The 22,660-nt window shown below is 41.2% G+C and overlaps 1 protein-coding gene across 1 annotated transcript in view; it reads right to left on the reverse strand.

Moving 5' to 3' along the window:
* dcc (DCC netrin 1 receptor) overlaps window positions 1–22,660 on the reverse strand; it is a 224,859-nt gene that overhangs the window by 17,805 nt on the left and 184,394 nt on the right. Inside the window, exons 27-28 of the mRNA XM_028602136.1 lie at window positions 14,915–15,214; window positions 2,456–2,604 (exon numbers count right to left, since the gene is read on the reverse strand). Of these exons, the coding sequence (XP_028457937.1) occupies window positions 2,456–2,604; window positions 14,915–15,214 (449 nt within the window). The remainder of the gene's footprint in view (window positions 1–2,455; window positions 2,605–14,914; window positions 15,215–22,660) is intronic.

The following is a 22,660-nucleotide window of genomic DNA, read 5'->3' on the forward strand; positions in this document are numbered from 1 at the left end:
ATATTGTCCCTTTTGCCGAGGTCTGCAGGGTATCTGCAGGTTTCACCAAGTCAAATTTAAGACTTTTTAAGACCATTAAGACCATTATGAATGAAATTTAAGACCTATATCACGACATAAAAGTATAACAAAATGCAATCACAAAATTACTTGCAAAGTAAGTAGTTAGAGGTAGCGTTACATGGACGTAGGAAAATAAAAACCTGTTTAAAATTATCTAAGACTTAAAACTCAATACTTCAGCGAATTAAAGATTTTTAAGGCCTAACATTTTGAAATGTTAGACTTTAAGACCCCGTGGAAACCCTGGTCGGGCAATGCGAGACTAGGCATCATTTAAACCCAAGCTTTTGGAAGTTATAGACCTTTTGTAGACCTCCATGTGTACTTGTCTTGATATTATGTCTGATTTGTAGGCTGACGTGGTCCTACTCAGATTCTAGTCAGAATGTGAGTCTGAAACCGCTCCATTGGGCTCTGATTATGGGGCGTGTTCCAACCGAACCAGGAAAAAAATGCCTCTGAATTCACTGGATGGACCTACAACCAATCAGAGCAACGGAACTCAACTCAACTGTCAACAGAACTCAACACTGTGTATCGTCTCCATAGCAACCACTCTTTGCACAATGCATTCGTTTTAACTAACGACTTTTAGACCTTTTTGAAGCTAGATATATCATTTGCTGCATGTAAATATCAATGTGGATAACGTTAGTGATAGTGACATGCTCGCTACAGTTGCATTTCTAGAGATGGATCGGTGAAAACCCGTTTTATTTCAATGAGTCACGGCTTTGTTCTAACGGCGCTGGGCGCTCTCTCTCTCTCCAGTCTCTCTCTATGTCTCTCCACCATATAACGCTCTCTCTCTTCAGTCTCTCTCTATCTCGCTCCACCATATAACGCTACCATGCTTTCGGGCAGTTGTTGAGGCTCCTCCGCTGAGGATTTTAAAATGAATGCGCTGTCGATATCTTCTGTAACAGACGCGATGGTGGAATCTACACATCTCAACAAATTCAACAGATCCTGTTCGGACAATAATTGTTTCTCAACAGAGCGACTCCAGACCGAACTTCCTGACCTCAAATTTTGTGGGCGGGGCTAAATTCGGCTGGCATCCAGGGTATCTGATTTGTATATTTGTATTTTTGTATATTATGTTGATATGTGCCTATATGTACTAATATTGTTTCTATCGTACAGTATGTGTCTACTGAATGTTTACTACCACATGTCTATTTGTTGAATGTGTAGAGAGTTAACACCTACCAAAGTCATATTCCCTTTGCCAATAAAACTGATTCTGATTTTCAATGGAATTACATTGCTAGGCAACAGCCTGGCCCCCTTGTTAACTTCCTGTGAGGTTGATGCCATTCACATACACTGCAACAGAAAGTCAACTTGGGTCCATTTAGAATGCTTATGTTTACAACTGTGAAAAGGTCTATATTTTCTTTGCTTTAAAGTGCTAAAAACTATATAAGACACAGAACTTCCGCCATCCTCACAATAACAAGATCTTTCCAATTAAGAGTGTCATCACTTGTGCCTCCACTCTTAAAGTGTACATTTTAATGTGTCCATGTGGTCTGGTGTATGTAGGCAAGACCATAAGGCAGTTAAAACAACGCATTAGTGAACATAAGAGCTCTATTCGCAGAAACGACCTGGATTATCCGGTCGCGGTACACTTTAATGATGACATCTCATCATTGCGCTTTTGTGGTATTTAACAAGTCAGTCTTCCAAAAAGGGGGGGCAACCATGACTTGCTACTAAAAAGACGCGAGGCATATTGGATATTTACTTTGCAGACGCTATCACCAAAAGGCCTTAATGATGAATTTAATCTCAACATTATGTTGTGCTAACTTGATATTTTTTCCTTACTAGTTTTTCCTTCTTTTTTGCTTACTAGTTCATCCTCAGTAACTGTTCATTGTACACGTAAATGTGGACTGCTACAATGTAATTTAACCAATGTGATGATCCACTTTTGAATGGACTGAGTCCTCTTTCATTAAGTGTAGAAAATATTGGGCTAATGACAATGCACTGATCAGCCATTGTTTTTAAATGTATTGAGTGGTATTTTTTCTGCCTTTTCCTATTCACAGTCCGTGATGGGAGTGAGCTGGACCTGATTGGTCCTGATTAGTCAACCAATCTATTTAAGGCTATATTTGAGGTGAATGTGTGAATTTACCTGATGAAGGTCTGAGACCGAAACGTATTTTTTCCAGATAAATTATTGCTTGCGTAATGGTCAGTGTGTGGAATTTTCTCTAAAAAAAGGTGCTAAAAACTGAAATGTACAGTAAGACATGTAAAACTGAATCCAACAATGATCATGTTTGACATGGACACTCTTGGGTCCAGCGATGTACCTGTTGTGTAAAATTAAATCACCAACACGTTCTACAACATTCTCTCCATGCAGACTTACGTTGGCAGCTGAATCCTCTGCAGGTTTTGTTCCTCCCTCCTCCAGTAGGTCTGGCGCCGTAGGGACTGAGACGGGCAGCAGAGGGGAGCGAGCCTTACCGGCCTGACCCAGAGAGGCCGTCTTCACCTGGGGCTTCGGAAGGCTCGCACCTGGGCAAGAAAGAAAGAATTCTGGTTTCTAACATTCTATAGACAGTTTAGACCAGAAAATAATCTGATGCTCACTGCTTTGTTTTTGACATTTGGTGTTCTCGTAACCGTAGAACTTCTTCTGAGCAAACACAATACAAACCTGGATTGTAACTAAGCTGCAAATCGAGACTTGAAAGAAAGTTAGTTCAAATTAAATTCAGTCAGCCAGGACATAACTGTGAGTGAAACTGTATTTTAGAGACATAGTGACTGCAACTGATCATTTCATAGACCAAAAGGCGAGCGTAATGGATGATTTTTCTTTTGAGCACTATCTTTCAAGTTTGAAACCCTCAATTTCAAATCTGGTTGCCTGGTGCAACCGCTCTCCAGACACTGTCCGCTAACAATGGCAACGGAAAGACTCATTTCCTAAAAGCTGCTATTTAATATTGACATCCTTGTGAACACTGACAGGAACAGTTTGATCTGATAACACATATTGGCTGATCTAAATGACAAGTTCACATGCAACTAAGTGAACCACTGAAGAGGAAACAGATCTGGGGCCTGAGCCAGCCAGCCAGCCAGCCATCATTTTCCAATTCACATTGTTAATTTAGCATCCATTCAACTATTCTATCATCTAGTAATTTTGCCACCCATTTGTCTCTACATCATTCTCTTCATCATTTCACTAAATTACTAGTATCAAAATGCAAACAAAGAAGAAAATGGCCAGACAAACAAGGAAACAAATTGACCAGACACGGAGGAGAACGGACATCCATTCAACAAAACACACAAATGAATGAAACAGAAAATAAATCAATAAAGACATTCAATTGCTTTGTCTCCACGATACAAATACATTCAGGGAGTTAAATTTAAGGATAACTCTTTACAAAGCGAGAAAGAAAGTGAACTTGGAAGAGGAAAAATTGGAGACAAAAGAGCGATGTATTCTTTTTTCCCCTTCTCCCTAATTCCCTGAACAGCCTTGTGTTGTCTTAACACATCCTCAGGCTTCTGCTACCCACAATCCCCTCCCTCTTTTTCTGCACTTCACTCCTTCACTTCATGATCAATAAACATCCAATCTCCTCCCCGCGAAACAAAACACCTGGAACAGCCTCGATAGCAGTGGATTACACCAGAGAACCTAAAACAGTTGGATTTAAACTGCCTTAAACATCAACAGTCTTCACGGCACGGAAAAATGACTTCCAAACTGTCAAAGAAAAGACAACTTTGCCAGCAGTACAAAATCCATTGTCTGCAGACACTACACAAAAGGAAACACAAGTGCTCTTCACCGAACGACAAAATATGTTGAGTACTTTTTTTGAATTTCAAGGCTAGAGCACAGATGTATAATGAGAACTGGATCTGGAACTATGAGAGTTCCTCATTGGTGCATGAAGCCAAAAAAGTTCAACTACCGCGTCTAAAATTAACCGGATGTTTCGAGCTGCTTCCGCACTGTGTGACCCATCGAGCGGGCGCACTAGTAGTCTAACATTGCTAGACCTTCCTCCACAGCGCTGTGAAGGAGGGTCTGGCTTGTCCACACAGCATTCCGGGATAGGAGAAAAACATTCTCTGGTTTATTGGTATTTCTTTAAACCAATCACAATCGTCTTGGGCGGCACTAAGCACCGGACGGAGCCACGGTGCTTCTGCAAAAAAGCCTCGTGAATGAACTTGTTTTGGTGGAACATGTGTACCAACCTAAAAGTAGTTTTAGTCGTGCAACAGAAAACTCAGATTGGACAGATAGTCTAGCTAGCTGGCTACTTCTGGTTTAGAACTCCGGCCAACATGAATGGGAATAAAACAATTTAATCGTGCAGTTCTTCTAGACTTTCCAAATGTTATCGTACCTAATGGATCAAATTCTGATGTGATAATTGTGACGCTCAAATAAAACTATCCACTGGTTTATAGATGTCTCTTTTGCTATATAAGTGTATGGGGATGTATGTTTTTTTTTGCAGGAAGTTGGAAGTTGCAATTCCCCTTTTTGGCCATTACAGAAATCAAATGGCTTCAAAGCTTGGGGCACTTCCTGGGGGCCTAGACTAAATTTGAATTAGATTTCTCTTTTTTCCCTCAAACACTGAGCAGAAACAGTCTGCTTCGTGGTCATGCTGAGAATACAGATGTATTTCAAACTGTTTGATTGTACTTGTGCTTTACTAAACAGCATGTAAAAAAAATCCATCTTAGGATTCCAGCTGAGAACAATGGAGACACACTATAAATACTTCCATTACAGCAATGCTTCCCCTACAGTGATAAAGCCTTCCCTGTCGTTTACCTGTACACTGGCATAATTATATACTGTATACGCACATGTAGTATATAATATAAACTGGTCTCTATGACAATGACATGATTTCATCTGGCGATACCTGAAATAATAAGTTACTACAAATCCTATCTACTACTTCCCCCACTGTTTCCTTGATTTCAGTGCATTTCTATGAAAATCCAAACTAGAAAATAATAAACTGTTTTCAGTGAGTGGGTCGACCGCTGTTTTGGAAGAAGGAAATAATTAGTGAAAAAGTGAGTTTTCTTTAAGTGCTGTATAGCGTAGAGCAGATATCTTCAACAAGGGGTCGGGGACCCATAGGGGGTCTTCAGAGTTACTGCAGGTACAATTTAAAGTTAAAATTAAAAAGCTTTTTTGAAAATGAAAATGTCCAACATATTATTAGCAAATGTAAATCGGCTTATTCGTGAAAAAAATTAAATATTATTGACACTGGCCTATATAGGTAGCCATCCACAGATACAGTTGATCAGGATTCATTGTGCTTCATTTACTGTATGTTTAACATTAAAACATGATTTACAATATAAATTATTTTAATAGCTTATGCACTAAAAAGGTATGTAAAAAGGCTTTAGGCCGCCCTACACGTTATTGTAGGCCCAGTTTAATACACAAATTCATTTAATACAATATATGTGGTAGGGGGTCCCTGATCTGTCTCGATTTCACTTAAGGGGTCCTTGGCTTAAACAACGTTGAAGACCCCTGGTGTAGAGACTTTATTAAAGTAGTGTAGCCTAGTCTAGTGTTAAATTAAATTTGACATTGTAATTTTGGTGTGGTGTTAACACACCCCTTCCCCCTGGATTGTGGTGTTCCCCCACCTGCCATATCCCACTTTAAAGCTACAGTGCGTAGTTTCTGTCTCCCCCATGAGCAATTCTAAGTAATGACAACAAAACTGTCAGCGCATCCACATGACACAAGGAGGACACGGAGGATTAAAAAAACATGATGGACTCTTCAGAAGAGGTCATTATCTTCACTCGAGTTTCTGCGTGTGAAAGTCGCTGGACGTCACAATCTTCTGAACATAGTCATACTGAGAAATCCAGAGAGAGATGTGTGGAGCTGGTAGTCTTAATTAGCTTTGTAGCAACTCATTTGGTAATGGCTTGAATGTAACGGATGTTCATTGATATCAAAAAGTTATGCACTGAAGCTTTAAATTTGACATGAATTTTGGTGTGGTGTTAACATCCCCCTTTCCTTCCTGGATTGTGTCCCCACCTGTCCACCTGATACCACTTTAACCCCTGCTAACAAGGAGGCACTAGAGTGGTTCAAGACTTTGAGTCTGCATCTTTAAGTCCCAGTACTTCACTCTCACAGTTATAATGACCTTGTGTGACTTTGAATGTCTGTAAATGCGGTGTCGAAATCGCTGCCAGCTTCATTTCAAATTGAAGCCGAACCAAATGTGTTTGTATGACTTCCCAGCACGCTGCTGTCAGACTGAATCCAAAGCGAGCCGAGCTCCCAGAGAAAAAAAAAACATTTGGTGGAAAAAACACAATGAGCTGCAGCAGAACAGCGCCGAAGCAAAGGTTACACATCCACAGTGGAGAAAGCCATAAAAGAGAGTTTCACGGTGCCTGGCTCACCCTCGGGGGGCTGGGTGGGAGGGGGCGTGGAGGGGGGGAGCTTGTCTGCTCAGAGAGGTGGATATATTTACCAGACAAGCAGGAGTGGAGGTGTGAAACGCCCGCTGGGGGGTCACATCAACGGTGTCTGTCTCCGTTTCTGGGGTTCGAAGGCAAAGATGGAGAGATTTACACCGATAGGAGGTGAGGGTGGAGGGGGCGGGGTTATTGATCCTGAGGATGGTTTGAAGTAAATACAGTTTAAGATGAAAAGTGTCATGGAGGAGACATTGTGTCCCTGGAGGGAGAGAGCCGACATCTCCTCCGCTTCACGTGGATGTTTGGTGTTTCTTTGTCTGCCGGTTTTAGCTTCTCTTTATTTTCTGTCTGTCTGTGTGTTTGTTGTCTACTTGTCTGTGCACCTGGCTCCCTCATCGGTCAGAAGACAGGTGCACACACAGGCTAGAGTGGTTAGGGTTTAAGAACTTCTGGGAAAGTATCTCTAGGTGATTTCCAAAAAATTATGTCTTCATTTTATTTGTGCAAAAGCTGTGAGAAATACAGTACCAGTCAAAAGTTTGGACACACTTTCCCATTCAAACTTTCAACTGGTACTGCTATCTTCTAGTGTCTGGTAGTTTTGAAATGCCTTTGACTAAAACTATGAATGATAAAAATGACTAAAATATAACTAAAACTAAATTTTGTGTCTGTCTCATAATTTTATTATTTGCCGTGTTTTTTACCTTTCTGGTAAAAATGGGCCTTATTTCTTGTTTCCCCACCCTGCGTCCTCTGATAACCGCTGACAGTAGATTAGACGTTTTCACAGCTCTGTGCCGGCTCCAAAAAACCTGAAGAAACAACAACAATCCCAGAGATAAAGCTCTCCGTCTCGCCTGTGACTCACACGATCCTATGTTGTGTGTGCGCTGAAAGTGTAGCCGGTTAAAAGATCCATTCTGAACATTCTGCATACGTTACACGTTCAATGTAGCCAAAGTTGCGCAACCTTGCCCCTATTTTCAACTGTTACTAACTGTTGCCAAATAGTTATGTGATGTGTAAATCAATGTTGTTTGTATTTATTTTCAAAAACTATGTGCACTAAACCCCCCACAAGAGTCACATCCCAATACAAATGACTATAAAAAAAACTCTGCCTCTCTCCTTCGTGGTTGTCCAACTGTTAGAGAACCAAAACTATATATTAAAACTATCTTTTTTAGCGTTTCATTGGTAATAACATGAGCCCTCCGAGGCGAGATGAAGGCATGCACTTCAAAACATCCATCACAGCTGGCCATGCGTCTACCTCCAGCTGTGGCTGAAATGTCCTTTCTCAGTATCAGACATTGAGTCAGACAATCCCATTATAGCTTCCAGCATTAGGCCGCACATTCAGGCCAATTTAGGTGAGTCACTGCCCACCATCATACTTTACTCTGCAGATGGGCTTTGGAGGATCAATTTAAAAAGAGAAGAAGGTCTTAGCTCTCAAATTTATATGAAATGAGGGAGCACGGGGTGGATGTTTCTGCTGTTGGTGAAGAAGAAAAAATTTGACTTTGACAAGCTCAAAACAAGTTGTTGACAGTATTAATGTCTATTTTCAACTGTTTTCAAAATAATTGTGGTTAATTTGTTCCACTTCAGATTCTTTAATTTAAATCCAACAGGGTTTCTAGCACATGTTTGGATTACAATGGGATGTCAGCCATGGCTCCTACAAAATAGGTTTACATTCTACTAATACGTTTTGGAATAAACTTAATAGCGTAGATTATGTGCATTGGCACAGCTTTTTTTTTCAATCCAGGAACTGTGATGCCCTAATATCACATGGTTGGATATACACAGCTTGACACTTTGACACCGGGTACAGGGGTTTATGTCCCACTGTTTAGGTTTAGGCTAGGGATGTGCCCGTATCACAATTTCATAGCGTGACAATTGTGGCCAAAATATTAAAGGGTAACTACCATTTTTTTCAACCCTATTTTCCTATGTTTTTGTATGTAAGCGACTGATGGGAACAACAATCTTTGACATTGGTCCAGTATTAAGAGAGATCGCTACAGTCGGCAGCAGAGAAACAAGCTACAATGTAAGTTAATAGGACAATTGTGCAGCTTGTATTTAAGTTCACAAAGTGCTTCTTTTGCCGCTGACAGACTCAGATTATTATTCTTAGTGTCTGACAACATTATGAAAGGATCCCTACAGAGATAGACCTTTAAAACCTCTTTGAGACCTTTCTGTTTAACCAGAAACAGCTCTGAAGTTGCTAGCACTAAACCCACCAGACTCCATTTAAAAAAGCAATTCTTTGAGTGTGTATAGAGCCAACATATTTTCACATGTAAATCAGTAAACTATGTGTTTATTTCAACCAAAACTAGAGTTGTGATGGTTGGAAAAGTGGAAAGACGACCCAAAATGTCTTTTCATAGTTTTATTTTGTTTCTCTCGACTTTGAATGAAGTGTATTTTATGATGCTAAGATTACTGTTTATTTACGTGGAGTCTGGTGGGTTTAGCGAACGCTTTAACAAAAAGATCGACCTCCTTAGAAATCCTTTCCATAATGTTGTCAGACAGTTAGAATATTAATCTGAGCCTGTCAGCGGCAAAACAAGCACTGTAGTGAAGGTAAATACAGGCTGGATAATTGCCATATTAACTTAAATTGTAGCTTGTTTCGCCGCTGCCGACTGCAGCGATCTCGCTTAATACTGGACCAATATCAAAGATTGTTGTTTCCATCAGTCACTTAGACACAAAAACATAGGACAATAGCTTGAAAAAAATGGTAGTTACCCTTTAACTGTGATCTGTGATCTGTGCCATTAGATCTTAATTATAGCGAAATTACTTCACACCTTGTTTGCCCTGGACTGCATGTTGCAACTCTGCAAAAGCATTAAAGAGATAATCCATTTTTAGAGGCATTTTGAGTTTTAGCTCCAGTAGCAGAACTAATTTCGGTAACAGAAGTCAGATGTTCTGTTTTTTATTTTAACTGTCTTGATTGGACTCCTTTAAACCTGATAATCACATCAGGTATATTTAGGGTTGGGTACCAAAACCTGGTGCTAATACGGCACCGGTCCCTAAACAACCGGTATCTACCGGAATGAATAACGCGGATTTCGGTGCCTCATTTCGGTGCCACTTAAAGGAATATGCCACCGTTTGTTGAAATAGTTCTTATCACGGTCTACCCTGGCTGTAGATAGGTGGGGAAACACATTTTTTGTCTCAGTGCAAGTAATTAGGTAGTTGTTTTTGTCTTTTGTTGGCTCACTTTTACTCACAACATGCTAACCGGCAACATAGGATTCCATTCACTATGCTAAGCTAACTAGCGGTGGCGCTACCGGACTAAAACGATGCATGCACAAAAAATGCGTTGGCCCACCTATCTACAGCTAGGGGAGACCGTGATGAGCCCTATTTCAACAAATGGTGGCGTATCCCTTTAAATGCCTGAGCTGCTCGCTGATGCTCTAAAACGGAAGCGTCGCTGCACGGGGCGCTAGTTAACACTACATTTGCCAGCAGGTAATGTTAGGGCTCCTGCACACTGCCTGCGTGGCGTTTCTGTTGCTTGTCAGTTGTGTGGCGGCTGCGTGGCGTTTTCTATGTCTTTGCACACCTGAAACGTGTCTGACGCGGCACTTTTGTGCTTTTCCTCTTTTTTTTAAAGTATCGGTTTAAAAGTACCATTTTAGCACAGGTATCGGAAAAAACCCAAATGATACCCAACCCTAGGTACATTAGAGAAATAACTAGTGTCAGGTAAACCTCTCTCCTGTGCAGCTTTCTATTCATCTTACAAACTGGAGTATCAATCTTCAGGTCTGTTCAGGTCTCTCTCTCTCTCTCTCTCTACCGCTCCTGCCTCTCTCCCTCTCACCACAACAATCCAATTAAACCATGAAAACATCTGATTCTATTCACCGAGGGAGTCATTCAGGCTCAGATAAACACACAAACAAGGCCAACAATGAACATCAAACGCCATCGCTCACAAGACTGTTTTTTTCCCCCCTCCTCAAAAGAGAGATGGATGGGAGGAGGGGGGGTTGGTGGAGGTACAGTAGCAATGCCCGGCTCTGAGGCTCTGTGTTGGGGAAGGAGGGTGGGGGGATGGGGGTGGGGTCACAGGGAGTCGAGCCGCGCGTCGCCGCAGGCTCGCTATTTCTGAGCAAAAGGTTTCCAGGAGCTGAAAATCAATGTTAATCTGAGGCCACCTGGGCATGTAAACAGAACCATAATGGAAGTATATATACACCCACCAACACACACACACACACACACACACACACACACACACACACACACACACACACACACACACACACACACACACACACAAACAAACAAACAACAAATACACCTCCACCTCACCATACTATCCAGGCATCATATGTACTGTTCACACAGCTGCAGGCGATCAGAGAGAGAATGACAGGATGAGCCACGGACGGAGAGGAAATAGAGATGAAATGATTTAAAAAAAATGTTTATCATAAAAACACGATTCATAAAATCATGCCAGCAAATATTTTTTATAAGCTTAGTATTTGATTCACTAAAAATGTATGTATAAAGGCTTTAGACTGCCCACTTGTTATTGTAGGCCCAGTTTATTATGCAACTTAATTTTATACAACAGATGTAGTAGTGGGTCCCTGCTCTGGCTCTCTCAGCCAAGGACCCTTGCCCTAGATCATACCTGGTTTATATCGACTGTAATGGGAAATGTCATAGTTATGAATTATGCTTACTTGAAACAAGAACACAAGAACACTGTTGTATTGAAAAAGGTTACTAAGAGCAAACGGAAACTATTTTTGTTATATTTAATCGCGTCATCATCTGCATAACAGTAACAGCTTGTTCTGTGGTTCAACCTCAGGTCATGAAGACGGCATGTTCAGGCTGGACGGGTGCGAGACATTATCACATTTTCACACCTAGACACAAGCGCGCTTAGACGGTTCCTGTTTTTAAAGGTTCAACTTATGACCATGTGGGTGCTTCCTCTTTGAGTGTTCCTCTTTCGGTGTATAAAGGATGCTAACATTCTGCACGTACTTTGAGAGCTCTTTCTCTGCACTCTGCAGCAGTGCGGTGAAACCAGCTGTTCACTCTCAAGCAATAATACTTATGATTCTTCCACATCGCACTCTGATGTTCTGTGAAAGTTGTGTTTCTGCTTGAAAGTAATAAAATAAACAAAGACAGTTTGATTTTCCTCATCTTCTGTTATTGTAAACTTCCACCACACGACAACGATTCATTTAGGGGATTGCTAATTTTGCAGAGGTTTTTCTCCCATCCCGGAATGCTGTGTAGACTAGCCAGACCCTCCTCCGCAACGCTGTGCAGGAAGGTCTGACAATGCGAGACTATAACATACCCAAAAGACAACTGTGGAGAGTCGGATTTTCATGAGGTAGAGGGATGTTTTGTCAAATACAATGGCTCATTGTGAGAGAGAGAGAGAGAGAGAGAGAGAGAGAGAAAAAGAGAGACATTTTTTTTTTTTTTTTTTTTCACTTTTGTCTTTGTCTTTCTTACTAGCGATTTTACTGGATATTGATATACTGTTATTGTTTTCATGTTTTTTTACTCAATGAATTGTATGAATGTATTTCTATTATCCTTGATGCTTTGGCAGTATTGTTATTTCTGACATTCATGCCAATAAAGCTATTTGAATTGAATTGAGAGGGGGGAGGGGAGAGAGAGAGAGAGAGAGAGAGAGAGAGAGAGAGAGAGAGAGAGAGAGAGAGAGAGAGAGAGAGGTGAACATTATGTAGAGATAGACAGGTAACATAAAGAGAAAACAGAGGGAGGTCAGTCCAGATCAGACCCAACCCTCTGGCTATGTCAAGGCCAGATACAGTGCATATTTACACACACACACACACACACACACACACACACACACACACACACACACACACACACACACACACACACACACACACACACACACACACACACACACACACACACACACACACACACACCATGTAGCAGCCTTAGGCCAACACATTTAGCTTCCATGAATAAAGTATTAAGCAGAGAGAATACAGCTTCAGCCAAGAGTCGCTGGAATCGGACAAAACACTGAACAAACTGGATCAGCATCAGGAGCAGCTGCCGAGTGGAACCAGATGTTTTTAAATAAAGAAACTAAAATCTTTTTCATCATGTGTGATAAACCACACTTATTTTCCTGGTTTCCCTTCAGCAGAGCCACCCATGAGTATTACCATGGAATGAAAACAAAAAGCTCCAGACGGGGACGTGCTCTCCACTGGGAGGGAGGTTTCACTGACAGTTTGCTTAAAGATACACCAGATTTGAAATTATTCTGCCTAATCGCGACATGACTATAAAGACGAATCGCGTCATACTCTGAAAGCCACGCCGCCTGCTGCGCTCATTGACTCGTATTGCGTGAAGGTGCATCCTCGTCTATTCCGTTTGTTACCAAATCACATATCCAAACGTCAGTTTTAGGCTAACTATATGTCTGTTAGTTAAGCTAACACGTAATGTCAGACATAAGGTTAGCTTAGTGACAGGATTCCAGTCAGTTCTTCCTTGCCGATTCCTCACGTCTCTCTCCATGTTTGTCTTCGTAAAAGCTCTGTTTTTCGGTTCAGCATCTTTAGAATAACTTGCATTATGGGTTTTTTACATTGTTGGTAGTTCATATCCCCCAGGGGCGCAGGGGGACACACACATTATAACTGAACCTCAGGATATTTGGAGCGTCATTTCCTGCATTCTGGGGAATTCAATTGAATAAAAATGTATTTTGACATAAAATCTAATTTCATTATTCTCTTGTATTGTTCAAAACTTTCATTTGCATCTTGTTAACCTTGCGACACTGCAACACGAAAATGCATTGCAAGCAGGGTTTCTGAAAGTCAGATTTAAGACTTTTTAAGACCATTATGAATGAAATTTAAGACCTTTATCACAACATCAAATGAGTCCTAATTCAGTTTTTTTTAGTATCGCAAAACTTGCACTTCCCCAAAGCTGAAGTACAACATCAGTTTTATGTCTGTGGTACAATCTGAAAGAGACTCGCGCCAGTGACACGAAAGCTGATTGGCTCAATACGAGTTGCATGTTGGTCTCGTGTGTAGGGCTGGGTATTGTTCAGAATCTTTCGATCCGGTGCCAATTTCTTTTTTCGATACCATATGTTTAAAATTCATTTCAACATCAACAAAAATACATTAAACACAAAGCTTTTATTTTCCACCTTAATTGTGAATCAAAACAGTTATCAAAATTAAAAAAATCTGGTAAAACTGCTCACTCAGAGTAACATTATTAAAAGTGTCTTGGCTTACAAGCCCAGCCTGTCAGTCAGTCGTCAGGGCAGAGAAACCACCGTTGTGCCTGCTTGTCTAAGAGGAAGTGTAACGGCAACAGCACCGCGACTGCTTTTGGCTCGCCATTAATATCATATCATAATATCATAACGCTGTCTGCCTGAAGTTTGAAAATACCAACCGTGACTCTCTGTGACTTCAACAAAACTGCAGACAGTTTACTCCGTCCGCACCTCTCCGTGTGTGTGTGTGTGTGTGTGTGTGTGTGTCGCTCGGAGCTCCGCTCTGTGTCAATATGCAGAGAGGACAGATAAGCTTGCGCTTACGCGCTCAGATGCTTTTGGAACCGAAATTTGACACCGAAAGATAAAGAATTTTTCGATACCATAAAAGTATCAACGTTTGGTACCCAGCCCTACTCATGTGTAGTCGTAATACAGCGGAATTATATTTGGACTAATGACAGAAAGAACTACAACACCACAGAATAACAAAAGGAAGATTAGGACCTGTTTAAAAATGATTTAAGACCTAGAACGTAAGACTTTTTAAGGCCTATACATTTTGATTTTGAAATTTTAGACTTTTAAAGCAACACTAGAGAACTTTTCCCGCTTCAGTCCGCCTACAGGTTGGAAGCGGAGTTGTCCATTACATTACATTATGTAAGTTTGCCAGATCGCGTAGCGGATCTGTAGTTCGAATGAACTGGACAATGTAATGTAACCTGTAGGGGGGCCGAAGCAGGAAAAGTTGTGTTGCTTTAAAGACCCTGCAGAAACCCTCACGGTTTAATCGTTGGGAAGGATATGTTTTGAGCCCCCTGAACAGTTATTTTGACCTCTTTTGGGGAGTAGTCAATGGGGAGCGGAGAGTTCTTTTCCCCTCCAGTGGGGGCGGGACTTAAATGCTGGACTGTCTCTTTGGACAATCATGCGACTAATTTGCAACGTAACATTTTACGAAACAAAGTAACATTTTGATCGACAGCCCTGGTCTCTATTATTTGCAAAACAATCAGCTGTACTCACTGGACTGCGGCAGCATGGAGGTGTAGACCTTTGGGTCTATGGTGCTCATGGGCGGAGGCAGCAGTGGGTTGGTGAAGCTCCGTAGCGGGTGCGTGGGCCGCACGCAGGCCGTCGGGATGGTCCGAGCGCTCCCGGCCTGGGACTCCTCCGCAGCGGCTGCAGCGGGGGCTCCTGGGATTGGGCCGACACCCAGAACATGTTCCCCCGGCGGTGCGGAGGAGCCAGGGAGCAGCGGAGGAGCCGGCTGGGGCAAAGGCTGCTGCTGGAGGAGAGGATTGGTGGAAGTGTCTGAAGGCATCACTGAAGAAGAAGGAGGAGGAGGAGATGAAGGGAGTAAGGGGGTGAAAAGAATTGTCGGGAGGATATAAAGACATGAGAGATGTTTGGGATGAATTTGGGTATGGGAGAAAGGAAAGAATGGGAACGGAGAGAGGGAAGGGCGAAAGACAAAACATCCAATTACTGTAAGGAGTGAAGACTCATTTGGAGAAAAGACAGAGTACATCAAAAAACAAACTTCAAACGTGTGAATATTTTTGCCTCAACATCCCTAAAGCATTTCAGGGTTTTTCATAGACAGCTTCTGCGTAGATGTAGGCAGTAAAATGCTAAGAAAATATGGTACTACTGTGTAAATTACTGTTGCTGCAGGACTGCCGTGGGACTGAGAGTGTTACTGTCAGGAATGTAAATGCAAATCCAGTCTGCATGGACCTTCTACCGTATGCTTCATGGCCCTGTGGTCCTTCAACACGTGTTTATGTACAAATAGATAGAAGATACATATATATAAAAATGGAACGGTCATGTTTGTCTACAGTCTGTTTTTTGACACATTTATCTTCCATGAAAGCAGAAGCAATTTCATATTTTATTTATTTTTTACATACTGAAAGGCTCACGTATCTTTAAAACAGTATAATTCAATAACTTGATTCTAAACATCGATCTTATCCTCGCGCATGAAGAAATCCGGAGTTCTGCTAGGTTTGCAGTTTTGTTCTTATACTTTGTTGAGTGTAACTCGCTGGTGTTTCTGTGTTTCTATGTCGGCTAAGTGTCTTCACGCTGAGAGAAATCCCATTTTTATCTCGTCAAGAGATACATGCGAAAGGAAGAGGAAGGAAAAGAAGATGAGCTTCTTGCTGAAGAAAAAGAGATCTTGAAAAAAAGCCTCAGATGTGACATGATAGATGAAACGCCTCATGTCGCTACAACCAAATCCGATCCCAGCGAACGCGGGTGAGAGAAGACAGCCAGTAATTACATGTAGAGCCGACGAGACAAGAGGAAGAAAGAAGAGATAAAAACTGAGAGAGGGGGCGAGAGCCTCTCCTTATGGGAGGGGAAGGAGACAACCCGATCTCACTTCCAACTGGTAAAATACTGATGCTTAGTCAGTGACTATCAGCGTCAGATACCAACGTAAAAATCACCCTTAAAGGCCTCGATATACTAGCCATTAACAATGCATACGAGTAGACGCAATAAGCATTGCTTACATACTTGCTTGCGTACTTGGCGTTAGAGCTGTAATCAGGCCTTAAAAGAATCCGACAAGAACATTTTGATTGACAGCGTTTTAAAAGCCCGAACCCGTTTACAGCCCGACATTATTTTAACATCACTTATTCATGACTAACGTAGGCTATAGGCCATTTGGAAGTTGGAACAAAGAAATAAAATAAGTCCTCCAGAGGCCAGCCTCCATTCCACCTCCTCAGCATCCATTTTAGCGCTAATTGAAACCCATTACCTTTGCAACTTTGCGTGTACCTGGAGGATTAAACGTCTATCCACTAGGAGGCAGATCAGGGCCATATCATTCCTGGCTGACACCGGAACATATGCCAGGCAGCGCTGCCTGGAAGGCACTAGGTTTAGGCAATGGTTAAGGTTAGGTACCTTGAAGTCAACGGTCGCAGCGCTGACTTGCAGTTGACGTTGGGGGTTTAAAACACCATTGAGCGGATGATATACTGCCCCCACATTCATGTGCTGAATTACATTTGCGGACTCATAGCGTTCATTTCTGAAGACGTACACAACCTACGCTCCGAAGGAACACAACCTACGCTCCGAAGGAATGCAGGATACGCGTGGAAGACATCTTACGTATTTGAACGCGTAGTTAAGAGAAAGTATGTCTGGGCCTTTAGCTGTCTGTATGGAACGCACCGGGCAGAGCAGCCGCTCAGCCGCGGCGCTGTAAGATGACGTAGTATTAAGAGAGACAACGTTAGCTAGTAGTATGAAAGACCGAAATCCGCGTAGGGAGGTTGGTTGAGGGGGTGGATGGGTCAAACAACAAAGGACTTTCACCCAGGAGACCGGGGTCCACGTCCCGTTCTTGTCCTGTGTGTCACTGAAATGTACATGTTTATAACCCCACCCACCATCGTTTCTTAAACCAAACTGTCCCGTTCTTGTGACGCATGTCAGTTAAACGTATGTCTCGACCCAGAGCGTCAAAACGTGACTCCAATGGTCCCGACCAAGCAATTCTAAATATGGCGCTGAAGGGCTAGACGCGAGTCCCGAGAGTATCAAATAGTGACGCCAAGATAGAGTTTAGTCGGGCCTATATTTCCCACCACTATCCTCGGGCCGGGCTGGACCCTTGATCAAGCATTTGTTTTTTTAATCATTACTTTATTAGCCTAATTGGGTGGGAAGAAAGCTATCTCATAATCATGCGCAGCATCTCCTCCACTCGCACGCATCACACCGGGCCTGCTGGGCTGTATTGTGTAGCTTAAGTGCAACATGGAGCTTGAAGATAATAAAAAATAAAAACAGAGGAATTAACTTAAGTCTGGAGGAGGTCTGGAACCCAACAAGTCGTGGGCAGTGACATACGTGTTGGCTTTGTCGAGTGCATTAAGAGCGGCATGCTGCTCACCTATGACAGGAATTGTAGTTGAGAACGTCAGTTATAACGGCCCACATATTAAAAAATTGTCGGGTTTAAATCGGGCTCGGGCTCACAATGACAATTAAGGCCGGGCTCGGACACAACGTGCACGGACTCGGGTTGGGTCGGCCTTGATTTTTTCTTTTTTCACAGAACAATCTCAACTCATCAGGAAAGCGTGAACACAATGTCATTGAGAGACCGAGACGATAAAAAGTTCACCAAGATGTTGCGTATGCCCTCCTAATAAAACCGCAGAATATGGTGCTTGTGTCTGATTATAGTGTTAACACATCATTTGTTAATGCCATTTTTACAAAAATAAAAACAATTTTCTGATAATCAACAAATCAAAAAAATCTTTCATGGATGTTCTCCAAGTGAGGAAATAGAATATTCACTTTACTTGAAGGTATCTACATAAGAGTGACATGACACTGTCATGACACATGAATCCTAACCCTAACTCTAAGGGTTAGAGTTCAAATTATTACTACTTTTTAATGGTATGTGTACTAGGGCATTCAGATAGTATTTTTGACTTTTTAAATGTTTTTAGTACTTTTTAATGTGAAAATAGATTGGGATAGAATTTTTTTTATATTGCGACGCCGGGGCATTTATTTTCATAATATATATATATATATATATATATATATATATATATATATATATATATATATATATATATATATATATATATATATATATATATATATATATATGTATTGTAATTTATTTTAATCATTTATTTTGTTATGTCTCCAGGAAAGAGGCCAGGGTAGGTGTGGAGGTGACCTTTTCTTTAAAGTTTTATTCTCCCGCTGTCTGTCCTGTCCAGTGGTTCTCTCTTTTAATATCTGACTTTCTTTTAAACAGCTTTTATATAACCGAACTTGGTTATGTAAAGAGGTTTTTAAGTGTTTTATTCATACCAGTGGTCCCCTTGTGCCCGTGCCTTAATCCTAACTTGTCACGACAAAATCCGAATGAGACTTACTAAAAGAAGCGCTATTTCATAAACGTTTATGACTTTTTTATAATGTTTATGACACAGTGTCATGTCACTCTTACGTAGATACCTTCAAGTAAAGTGTAACCGAATATTCTCGCATAATACGGGTTGAAATATTACATATTAGTGCTTGATAGTCCAATAATCACTAAAATGTAGAGCTGTAACAAATCCAAATTTTGCTGTACAATTAAATGTCTCAGAAATAATTGCGATTAACAATATAATTGTTTCAGTCAAACTGTAAAAGATTTATTAATGTTTTTACTTTTTTAAACCAATGAAAGTATTCAATGAATCCCAGGATACATCATTTGTTGTGTATCACCGTTATGTGACACGGATGTTAAAACAAAAATACACAGCCTATGAAGTAAACCATGCCTATGTACTATCACAAAACATTTTTATGAACTGTACCCACCCTTGTCATTGTTATAGCTCGTTTCGGGTCAAGTGCCAGCCACTAACAATTGAAATAATAATAAAAATATATAGTCCGACCAATAATCACTTATATAATTACAATTTGGCATATCTAAACAAAATTCCCAATTACCAGTCATACTCCTTAAGACTTTAGCAAATGTTAGCAATTAATAGTGGTTAACAAAGAAAACGTGATTATTTAAAAAAAATGGACGATTAGACTTTTATGTAATAATTGTTACAGGCCTTCTGAGTTTTCTCTCGCATGACTATTTTGCAGTGGCTCGGGGCAGAGCCTGTGACGATTGTGATTGGTTTTAAAAAGTGCCAATAAACCAGAGCACGTTTTTCTCCCATCCAGGACAATCATCTGAACATAGTCATACTGAGAAATAGAGAGAGAGCTGTGTGGAGCTGATAGTCTTACTAAACTTTATTGCAACTCATTTAGCAATGGCTTGAATGTAACGGACGTTCAATAATTTACAACAGTTACACACTAAAGCTTTTATATTCAATGTGTATATTTGTATGTATACGCCAAAATACCAAGAGAAATTTCAAGTGTAACTTAGTGTGGCAATACAACTGCTGTTTTGATTCTGACAGCATGTGGGCACAATCAGGAGGATTTATCAAATCTGGGTCTTGCATCATTTCAAGCCCGACGGGCCCACAGAGCTGCTGTGCCCCCCCATAGTCCTTGGTCATCTCTGAGGATACAAAGTACAGTAGAGGCTACATATTTGTTTTCATCACAAGTACACATTAATCTGGAAAGTAAACAATTTAAGGCTTGTACTTTGCATGTAAATAGTGTACCACAATGCATAAATAAAGCATCAAAACAGAAAAATGTTTTCATCCCATCAGCATCCTCTCCTTGCCACACTGAGGGACAGCAAAGGAAACCGAGGCTGGTTTCGGAAATAATTTTTCATATTCTCTACCACATCCCTGTTTATAAAACAGATGTCATCTTTTTTCTGTTATGGGAGCCATGTCGAGTACGATTTCTTTTATTGTGAAGAATTTATAGGTAATGAAATACGTTTATCACTGAATTAGCGGATAATAATAACAAGGGGCTGGAGCAGATAGCAAAATAGTCAAGCGAGAGAAAACTCAAATTGGACAGATAGTCTAGCTAGCTGTCTGGATTTACCCTGCAGTGAGGAGCAGTTAACCATAGTCCTCAGAAATCCACCGGAGTTTAGAATGCCAACACAAAAGACAGCGGAGGGAAATGGAAATTCGGCAAAAATACATGCATCCGGCGGATTTTCCTGTGGCCTAGAAGCAATCCCGGAGGTGTAACGTCAAGGATATAGACTATTGTTTGTATAAAACTCTCCTCTTTGATAAAGCTTCTAGTTAGGGAGTGAGGAGTTGCAGCGTTCGCCTAGACTCCCCCGCCTAGACCGACGGGGGAGGGTGTATATCTTCAGACAAGGTACCCCTTCTCTTCTCTGCTTCTCTTCATAGTCGTCTGATTAATCTACCATATAATCAATGATATAATCAAAGTAGAGGGAGGCAGGCCAGCCCAATCTGGCAGGGGAGAGTTCCATCCCGACCAGGCTCCTCTCCTTACCCTGTCGCTCTTTAGTTATGCTGTTATAATTTTAGACTGCCGTTTCCATCTGTGTGCATTTTTGTCCCAGAAATGTTTGTTATTAACTTAGCTCTGGGGAGCTTATTCCCCGGAGTCCTTATGTGTTTCTTTTGCCCAGCATGTTTCCTTGGACTAGGGTGGCACCTAAATCAGGGTTTCAGCTGTCCTGGTGATCTTGCTCCGCGCCCTGCTATGCCCTGCTCCACCCTGGTACGCTCTGCAGTACCCTGCTACATCGTGTGACACCCTGCAGTGCCCTGCTATGTCATGAACTACTACAACTACTATTTCTGGTCATTGTTCCAGTATCTTTATTGTGACTATTATCACCACTGTTCATCACACCCCCAACCGGCACCGTCAGACACCGCCTACCAAGAGTCTGGGTCTGTCCCAGGTTTCACCCTAAAAGGAAGTTTTTCTCACCACTGTCACACTAAATGTTTGCTCTTGGGGGAATTACTGGAATTGTTGGGTCTTTGTAAATGATAGAGTGTGGTCTAGACCTACTCTATCTGTAAAGTGTCCTGAGATAACTCTTGTTATGATTTGACAATATAAATACAATTGAATTGAATTGTATGACTTCAGAGATGATGTTACCTCCCTCATTAACTGCCTCTGTATCACTTGCTTATTATATCTGCCTCTCTGTCACCACTCCACCCCCCCAGCTCATTGTAAGTGTTTGTTTTGCCATCAGCTCCCCCGCCGTGTCGGCTAATTCAATGACTTAAGCTTCTCCCCGTCCCTCTGCTATGTTAAATCACTGATACAAGCCAACCAGGAATTAGCCAATTACTGAAATACTGCTCCCCACCATGTCATTTAGCATTTAGCTCTGCTGCAAAATTGGCTTAAATACGAGAGGGGCGGGGGCTACAGCGGAGGGAAAGCTGAAAAGATTAAGATGTTGCAGTGTAAGCCCTGTTGTATTTATGAAAGGTTGAGGTTGTAATATTTGTTACTTGTAATGTTATTTATTTTTTTGAACTGTTGCAGTGGTCATAACAATGGCACCACCAGTTATAATAGGGATACATTAATAATAATTATTACCATGGCAATAACAGGGTTTCTACAGGTTTCACCAAGTCCAATTTAAGACTTTTTAAGACCTTTTTAAGACCATTATGAATGAAACTTAAGACCTCTATCACAACAACAAAAAAATGTCAGAGTCCGGAAACGTCTGAAACAATTCTCCGATTTCCTCATTGGAATAATAGGACTGGTGTCTAGAGCGGCTGCAATTGAAGTTGCATGTTGGTCTCATTTGTAGTCGTAATACAGCGAATTCTATTTGGACTAGCGACAGAAAGAACTGCAACACCTCGGAACATTTCAATGAGCATTAGAGGTAGCGCTACATGGACATAGGAAAATTAAGACCAGTTTAAAATAATTAAAGACTTTTTAAGACCCCACTGAAACTCTGAATAATAGTAAATCAGTAGTAGTAGCTACTGTGGTACAGTTCCCCTCTCTACTAGTAGTTTTGTAGTATTTGTGGCTATGTAAAAGTACTACTCCCTATGCCGTGTTTCCACTGTACAGCGCAGTATAAGCAGTGTACGTCATAGATTTAAAAAAATTGGTCAAGTGAATATAAAATATTGTAGTCGCTATTGACCATAGATTAGAAATGGCAGGTTTGTGCACTATTTTCTTCTGCACCAATCAGTGGTCTACAGTGTTTTAACTCCTCCTTTTAGGGTCGGCTCAGCGCTTGGAATCTCAACCTTGAGGTGGTAACAAAGAAAGTACTAGGTA

The sequence above is a fragment of the Perca flavescens genome, chromosome 16 (assembly GCF_004354835.1).
Source record: "Perca flavescens isolate YP-PL-M2 chromosome 16, PFLA_1.0, whole genome shotgun sequence".
Lineage (NCBI taxonomy): Eukaryota > Metazoa > Chordata > Actinopteri > Perciformes > Percidae > Perca > Perca flavescens.